The sequence below is a fragment of the Castor canadensis genome, chromosome 11 (genome assembly GCF_047511655.1).
Source record: "Castor canadensis chromosome 11, mCasCan1.hap1v2, whole genome shotgun sequence".
Taxonomy (NCBI): domain Eukaryota; kingdom Metazoa; phylum Chordata; class Mammalia; order Rodentia; family Castoridae; genus Castor; species Castor canadensis.
In genome coordinates this window covers 131,376,757-131,385,669 of record NC_133396.1, presented here as the reverse complement: position 1 = coordinate 131,385,669, position 8,913 = coordinate 131,376,757, and the positions used below count along the sequence as shown (strand labels likewise).

At 41.5% G+C, this 8,913-nt stretch overlaps 1 protein-coding gene across 2 annotated transcripts; it reads right to left on the bottom strand.

Annotated features, from left to right (window-relative positions):
* Positions 1–2,613: 2,613 nt before the first annotated feature.
* Znf281 (zinc finger protein 281) lies at positions 2,614–6,067 on the bottom strand. 2 transcript variants are annotated; one of them, XM_020186840.2, is made up of 2 exons: positions 5,924–6,067; positions 2,614–5,693 (listed from the first exon to the last, which is right to left on the bottom strand). In XM_020186840.2, exon 2 carries the CDS (start codon positions 5,673–5,675, stop codon positions 2,988–2,990), a length of 2,688 nt encoding a protein of 895 aa, XP_020042429.2. In that variant the 5' UTR covers positions 5,676–5,693; positions 5,924–6,067; the 3' UTR covers positions 2,614–2,987. The 2 variants fall into 2 exon arrangements, with proteins under 2 accessions (XP_020042429.2, XP_020042428.2); XM_020186839.2 differs by having other exon boundaries at positions 2,614–5,689.
* Between the last annotated feature and the right edge of the window lie 2,846 nt (positions 6,068–8,913).

Genomic DNA, 8,913 nt, shown 5'->3' with positions numbered 1-8,913 from the left:
AAAAGTAAAAAAGGCAAGTGGATAGGTAAAAAAGATTACCTGTTAGGGCTAATTTGAACAGAAATAAACCCACCACATGAAATCGAGAACTGGATTTCAATGCAGAATCAGTGAAGCTTCTGCTTAGCACTGTGTTCATGAAAATAACCAAATCTGAGGAATAATCCTGCAAAGAAAATGAGTCCATATTCCTTTCTAATTATATGGAGCCGTGCTTGTGTGTAATATAAAGCATCTGTCATTTGCCTACAATGCCAACATGTTACTTAGAAAGAAGAGCTTCAAAGGCTTATTCTACTCTAATACTTTTATTCCTAAACTCTCAACATTTGTAGCCACTTTCAAAGCACAATTCACTTATGATCTCAGATACCTACAATTTTTTTCTTTTATCTTTAAAAGTTTACATACTTACTTTCAAACACCTTTTCTGCATCTTTAATATTGACATTATTTAGCTCTTTTCTTCTGATATCTACAATTTCTTAAAATTGTTATGATTTAACAATGTTTTTCTTATTAAAATGTTCCAGACCACTTAAATTTGCCATCTTGTCACTTTATTACAACCTTTTTGAGATCAAAGAATGCACTAAACAAAAAACACTGGAATCTGACTTAAAGCCTTAATAAATAATGTAATAGTTATATTTAGGATGGCTACCCAATTTCAATAAAACATGTTCTAGTTTATGTAATTTCTACTCTTTATATTATTGTGACCTCAAACACAAAATATTCTACCCATTTTCAAATAAAGTAAGTGTAGAAATATACATTTAAAAATACAATAAAATGCAAGCTCCTAAATTACAGGTTATACCCTTAATGTGAATATTTTATGAAATCCATAGAAAACTGAAAAAATGTGACTGATTAAGTGATATCTCCTTTCTTCAATTTTGTGATTAACAGGACTTTTATTGGTAGTAAACTAGAGCAAACAATCAGAATAATACATATGCAGTATTCAGTACACACAATAAAAGTTAAAGAAATTCAAAATCTGTATAAAACAAAAAAACTGGAGAAAAAAATCATACAGCTTAAGAGATACAGTGGTAAAGGTCCTCTCCATCCTTTGATCACAGCTTGTACTCTGCATCCAACAGAACTAATCGCGCTTAATGAAATAAGAAATAGACTTTTTAGTACTGAGTGTATTTAAAAGAATTAAACACATTTTCTAAGAATCTTTCAAAGACAAGTTGGTACCCTTTCGCTGCTAAAGCTAAAGGGAGGAACATGGAGGAAAGGAAATTAACTAGTATTTTGTAACCATTTTTAATAATTTCTTATTTTCCAAACACTGCTTTTATAACAGAAGTGTTTTACACTTGCACAATATTAATTACTTTATTATACATGGAAGCCTGTGGTAGGCTGATTACACAATAAGACTGCAAACAACCAGTGGTACTTTTCTGACGTAAGAAGAGTACATAAGACTGAAACATCACCAAAAGTACATAAAAAACTCATCAGCATAAACATCAAAGTACATTAAAAAATATAATCAGGAAAAAAATACAATTGCTTAAAAAGTGGTTTAGAGCAGAGCCACTGCCTATCAGTAGCTTCAAATGGCAATTAGCATTCGTAGCAAGTTTGATGACTTTACAAGACCCCTGTACAATACTGACTAATACACCCCTTTAAAATGTACAGTAAAGGCTGCAATTTCACAAAGAGGTTCTGATGTCAATACTAAATACACTCTCTTATCCCTCACAGGAGCTCCGCAACCAGGTGAAATTACAATCCTATTAATATCTATATCTCTGAGTATGTGGAGTCTTATTATACATGGAAACCTCTTTGGGAGTTTAAAAAAAAAGGTAAGGTTGGGGATGTTTATCCTATTGTTTAGTATTTGGATGCCGTAAGGCACACAGATGCATAACCAATTACCTACTGGAATATAAACCATTCTAAACTTAAAACCATCAAGACAGGGAGAAGAGGAAGCAAGAAGGTCTAGAATCCTTTTAAGAGGACAGGTTAAGAACAAGTACCAAGTGAGGGTGCTATATAATAGCACAGACTAGAGAATTTTTTGAGGCCATGTATAATAAATAAATTTCAATGAATTATGTGATTCCAACTTGCATTCTAATACTGGAACCAACCAACCACTGCGCTTCAACACTGTACATCAACAGAATCGCTTAATGGAATCACAGCCTTGTTACAGGTGGGATAAAGAGAGGGCACTTTTATCCCTCCTTCTTCTTTTATTAAAGCTATCATTCCAGGCTTTGATCAAAGATCCAAGAATATTTGTTCTACCAGGCTGGAATGAATGTGGTTTGGAACTTCAGAGTACATTTAAAAGCTGCAAAAAAATATAGGTAGCCAACAATCTCAGAATTTTGGATCAGCCCAGATGGAGATAGCATCTGAAATGTTTTCGATCCCTTACTTAAATGATGAAATGTATACTATACTAGCCCAGAAAGAGCAATTTGAAATGTTTTAGATCCCTTAACTTAAATGATGAAATGTATATCATACTATTTGTAAATTGGATATTCCATTATGGTGATAACGTACAGAATTCCCATGCGTTATTACACTTTCCTGAGAGTAAAGCAATTAGAATAACCTTAATCCTAGCAACAAAGTTTCTTTTTTTGTTTTTTTTGTGGGATTTTTTTTTTTTTTTTTTGGAGTTTTTGTTTTGTGGTTTTTTTCTTTTTTTGCATTTAAAACTTTTGGGCTATTCCCTGACAATCTATACATGTAAATTTGATTGCTAAACATTGTCACTTTGAATGTCAAACTATTTTTAATCTATTGGTTGATTAAAAATCATAATACAAACAGAGCTAAAATCACGCTAACAAAATAAACTAAATATGAAAAGTTGCATTGAAAGGGCATTACATTATTCTTAATAGGATCGTGTAGAAACATTCCAATGGCAGTGTTCTCAAAATAAAACAAAGTTATGTTAGAAGACCCCCAGCCTGGTCACTTCTGAGACCTTACCTGTAACTCTGGCTGGTGGGTGTCTTTACTCTTGTACTACATGGCTCACTTACATCAGACATCATGTTTGTATACCCTGAGAAATCTGACACTGAAGTCCTTACTCTATGGTCCACTTCCCCATTAGAGTTAGTGATAAAGGTCATTGGCACCCTGCTGCCCGACTTAAACTGAGAACCAAATGCTTGTGCAAAGTTCTCAATCTGGTACGTTGTTCTAGGCTCTATGTCTTTCTGAGGATCTATCTGGCTAGCTAACTCCTGAGATGGAATCTGAAAGCTTGTTGAGGACTCTAAGTTCTTCTGTTGTTCCTTCTGGCTAGTCAATTTCTGAGATGAGGACTGGAAGGCTGAGGAAGTCTCTAAGTTCTTCTGAGAATCTATCAGATCATCCAGCTCCTGGGAAGGTGTCAACTGCTGATGTGTGGCATCCAGAGCAGATAAATAAAGACCTGGTTGAGATCCAAACAACATCCCAAAAGGAGGCTTTGGCAATGAAGATGGCAACACTGAGGTAACAGATTGGCCGAAACCACATTCCAGAGGAGATGTAGTGTAGATCTGTTTTTCTGGAAATAAAGTGTGGTTGTGGAGAGGTGAGGACAGACTGACAAACTGGAAACCATGTCCAAGAGTAAAACCCGCATTAGTGGATTTTTCAATAGCCTGCTGGAGGTATTTAGAGTATTCTTGTAACACGTTGGCTTTATCATTTGAAGGTGTTTGGGTGCCTGGGCTCAAGTTTTCTTCTTGAACCAATTCTGAGTGTTCTCCTGAGGTGTGTAAATCCACTCTTGGTTCTGTTATGTTAAAAGGATCCTCTTTCTGGGTTTCTGATTTGTTGGAGTATTGATCCAAAATACTCTGTAGAACCTCATCAGGAATTCCAGACTTGTCATGACAAGACTTAATTTCAGCATTTAGAGCTGAGGAATCAATAAGTGACAATGGCGTCTCATTGTCCAAAACACTGACACCTGCAGACTGAATGACCGACTGTTGGGAGACCATGTGTCCTACGTTTATAGAAAAGGCACTATTGCTGCTGGCAGTTGGCAAATATCTTCTTTTCTTTGAAAACTGCATGGCATCATCATAATTACTACTTATTTGACTTTGTTTGCCACTTGTACTTTGGAGAAGACCAATGGTCTCCACACTGTTAGTGGATGCTATGCCAAGTGAACCACTTGGCTTCCCAGACAAGGATTTCTGTCCCACTACATCAGGTAGTGGTGACACAAAATTAAGGTAGCTTTTATCTGTATTCTTTCTGCTTCCTTTCTTAAAGATCAATTTTGGCACCCTTTTCTGTAGTTCATCTATACCAGTGCCAATTATGCCTCCACTGGTAGACACAGTAGGCATTTCTACTGAGTAACTCTGCATGTTTATATTATTTGAAATTTGTGATTCATTTGCTTTGCCAGTCTTATGGTCCTTATTTTCAATAGCTATGCTTTTTGACTTCGATTTTCTCCTTGAAGAACTTGTATTTCCCTGAGACAACACAGCCAGGTTACCCATATTGTTATGGTTTGATGACCCAGGTTCTGCACTAGCGGCTCCTTTCGCTATGGCTTCACCACACGTGCGCCTGTGCTTCAACAATCTATCAGTCCTTGAAAAATACTGTTGGCAAGTGTCACACTTATATGGCTTTTCTCCACTATGTGTCCTCTTGTGTCTCTCCATATGGTACTTCTGAATAAACTTCATGCTGCACTGATCGCATCCAAAGGGTTTCTCTCTACTGTGAATTTTCTCATGTCTCTGCAGTAGGTATTTCTGAATGAAACCCATACTACACTGGCTGCATTGGAAAGGTCTTTCTCCTGTATGAATAAGGACATGTCTCCGCAGGTGATAGGAGCTTCGGAAAGCAGCACTACAGTGATCACAGATATGAGGTTTCTGACTTGGGGAAAGGATGGCACCTTCTCCATCTCCAACCAAAGAAGGTTTGGAAGATGCGCTTGGCTTCCTCTTGGCTTTGATTCCCTGAGATTCTGGCTTTGGCCTCTTTGCCTTTTTGACATTAGTGTCCTGCTTTGGCTCCTCGTTGCCATGGTCATCTGTCCTGCTACTGCTGCTCAGTAATACATCGCGGTGGTGCTGGGCTGGTTGCTGCTGGACATGCTGGTGGAGAATACTGAGGTCTTGGATGACGCCGTGGCTCCCCCCTTCCCCGCCTCCGAGGCCTGGGGATCTCTCTTCAGCCCCAGCGAACAGCCCCCCATAGTGGTGGTGGTGGTGATGGTGGTGGTGGTGGGACGGCTGCTCCTCGGGATCGGCGGGTTTCTCCTGTTTGATGCTGACCAAAGACTGAAAGAATCCCCAGGAGGTCCTCTGCGAAGGGAAGGCCGCGGCTGACGCCGCCGGCTCCTTCTTGAAAGTCATGTCCGGGGCCGGCGGAGGGGGGGGCTCAGCGGCCGGGGCTGCGGAGGTAGAGGAGGATAACACGCACTGCGGGGGAGGGGCGGCCGTCCCCGCCGGCCGGGTGAAGCTGGTGACCGGGGGGAGCCGGTGGTTGAACATAACCATACCCTGGGGAAAGGTGGGCTCCATCTCTGCCCTCCTGCCGCCGCCGCCGCCGCCGCCGCCGCCGCCGCCGCCGCCGGAGCCGCTACCACCGCTACTGCCGGTACCGCCGCCGCCACTGAGGAACCCGCTGCCGATTTTCATACCCCGGAGGAGGCCTGGCTGAGGAGAGGAGGAGGAAGAGGGAAGAGGAGGGGGGAAGGAGGCGGTGGAACCGGGCCCCGGGCCGGGACCACCGCAGCGCTAGGACCCCGCCGCGCCGCCGCCGCCCAGACCGCAACGCGCTCACCACTCATTCCCAAGCCCCGTCGCCTCCGGCAGCGGCACGCACGGCCTTGAGACTCATCCCTGGGCCTCACCCTCTCCCTCCTGGACCCACCCGCAACACTTACGGGTTCCGCCGCCGACGCAGCCGCCGTCGCCTCCAGTTAATAAAAATAACGCCGTCCTCTCCACAATGGAATTAAAAGCCTCCCCGGTACTGCGCAGCCGCGGCGCGGTGTCTGCCGGGAACTCCTCGGCCCGGCTAGAGAAGAGGTCTGCGAGCTCAACGCGCCTGCGCAGGAGTTTCCGCCCGGCTGGCCTGTCAATCACTGGGGCGGTTGGGCGGAGCTGAGCGAGGGGGTGGGAGGGGGAGGCAAGGGCGGAGGGGCGGGGATTTGGAGCCCTACTAAAAAGGGGCTTCCGAGGCCAATAGACGTGATTGGTGGACAGCATGAAGGAGATGAGAGGGCTTCTGGGGGAAAGGCGCTCGGTAGGTGGGACCCAGGGGCGGGAAGGTGGGGACCCGGGGAGAGCGCGCAGCAGCGTGGCGTGGGCGCTGCAGAGAAAGGGATTGGAGGAGAAGGTGGGGAAACTGAGGCTCAAACCTTGGGGTTTCTTCACTTTAGGGTTTGCAATCCAGGTACTGAATCACTGAAGGCACTTTTGAATCTATCTAAAACATTAAACCTTCAAATACCCAACATTGATTATAGAGACCGCTTTTATTCCCTTTAGTTTGGGAACATTAGTAATGGACATCTTTTGAATTTATAGGGGGAAATCTACTTTGAAACCGCAAAATAGAGATACCGTTGCAAAGAAAAAAAAAATTGTGTTACTGCCAACCTACCTGAAGGCTACTGGAAAGAGAAAGCGCGTAATCCAGGTGCAGCAGTCCTGTAAAACACGCCCACACGCATGCTTCATATCATCAGGTGTTATTTAAATGCCCACATACCTTCTCAGGCTGTCTAATGGTCTGTTTACCACCTTGTATTGCTGCCTGGCCTTTTATGTTGGTGAAAATCTGACCACCAGGCCCTTCCTTCTAAGATCTCTGCTAGGATACATTCCCCACTTCTCCCCACCACCTTGCCCCCAATATAGAACGCCTGGAAACTCATGCAGACTTACAAGATTTTCTACTCAGGGAGAATAATAAAGCCAAATCTTGAAATCTAAGGTATATCAACAAACTCAGATAAGAAGTATTTATTCCGTGCTTAATGTACACAAGGCACTCATGTTCATATTGAGCATGGAAAAATCTAAACCGGTAACTTTCCTAAGGGTATTTATAAATCTTAGAAATTTTTAATAAGAGAGCTAGAACCCTGACAATAACTTATTTATCTAGTATATTTTCTTAATGAAACTACACCTCTGTTTTCTCATACTTCTCTAAATGAATCCTCATAATTAAATAATACATAACTTCCCCAAGAAGCTTCACAATTGAAACTGTAAAGGTTATTTACTAAGAGTTACGGTCCTCTCTGAGCCTGCCTGGAAAAAAAAAAAAAAGACAATATTGAATGAACATTTTGAGATAAGGAGTAATTGTACTTTTCGAACCCCATACAACTACATAAAAGTATTCCTCCACTTAAAGTGAAACTTGAATACTGCCAAGTGTAGCTAGGCGTTGAAGACTGAAAATTCAAAAACTTCAGGCAGTGGTAAAATATTAGTCAATGCCTGTGAGAAATGAGGCTGTCCTTTTGTTCAGGGTGTCAGTGTTTAATGGTAAGCTGGGATGCATATAAGCTAGTCCAAGCATGAAGGGCAATAGGACGCTCATATGAAAAGCCAACTTTGTTCTCAGTTATCAAGATAAGAAACCTGTCATTTCTCTCATTCACTCTGTCAGCCTTGAGATACTCCAAGCAGACTTAGCTCCGTGTTCTACACCCCATATATCAGGAAGATGAAGAGACCCTGTAAAACAAAATGGAGGGGAAAGACTGTTAACGCTAATCATTTCAGCAGTAGAAATACCTGAAATAAACTTTCCTGGGAACAGACAAAGAAGACACACTTCATCAAGATCCTTTTCCTTTTCTATTTTTCAACATTAGAAGCTGCACCTTGAGCATTTATGTGATCACAAAGCAGCACATCACTTACAGTGCTGGTGCTATTCGATTCTTTAGAAAGAGAAAATAAAAATGCCATCCCCAGTCCATACAAGAGTAATTAGGAAAATCAATATGCCAGTCTTTGAAAGATGGCTGGGTAATGAAGAAATTAAACTCAGAAAAACGTCACCAAAATATTCAGAGAAACACCACTAAGCCTTGGTGTTTCCAAGCACTGTTTTAGACTGCAGCAATTAGAATACGCAATTGAAAAAGAATGAAAATGTAAAACTCTAGGGACTGGGGTTATGGCTCAGTGGTACACTGTCTACTGTACACGAAGGCCTGGGTTTGAGCCCCTGCACTGCAACTCCCATTCCCCAGGCCCAGCCTAAAACACTAAAGAGATAAACTTAAGATAGTAAGTATAAGCAGGGCTTTTATTGCTTATTTTGTTTTTTCTTTTTCTGGCTATGTCGTCCAGTCTGGCCTTGACTGCACCACCACAGGTGGCAGTACATGGAATAGTTTTTAAAATGACACTTAACAGGCTGGGGATGGAGCTCAGCGGTAGAGGTGAAAACATCAGTTGTTAAAAGTTCACATTACTAGCTGTTGTGAACTGCATATATTTTCTGTTGTCTCCAATATGTACTGATTAGCCTTTAGCTTTAGAAAATGCTTAATTGATTATAAAATACAAATTAAACCTCACTCTTAAACCTCAAAATCTTTAAATCTGAAAGTAAATAAAACCAACATGCTTTAAACTTCTTAAATACAATCTGGTACAAGAAAAAAAATTTTGTGCCTTGGAAAAGAAATAAAAATCTATATTGTATTTTTTTTTGGTGGTACTGGGATTTGAACTCAGGGCCTCATGTCTGCTAAGCAGGCACTCTACCACTTGAGCCATTCCACTAGCCCTTATATTGTACTCTTCTTGTTGTGTACTAATAAACCAACTATTAAACATGGTCCTCAACCAAATCTGGAAATGATCCAAATAGTTAAGTAATATGATATTTTCAAAAAGGAAA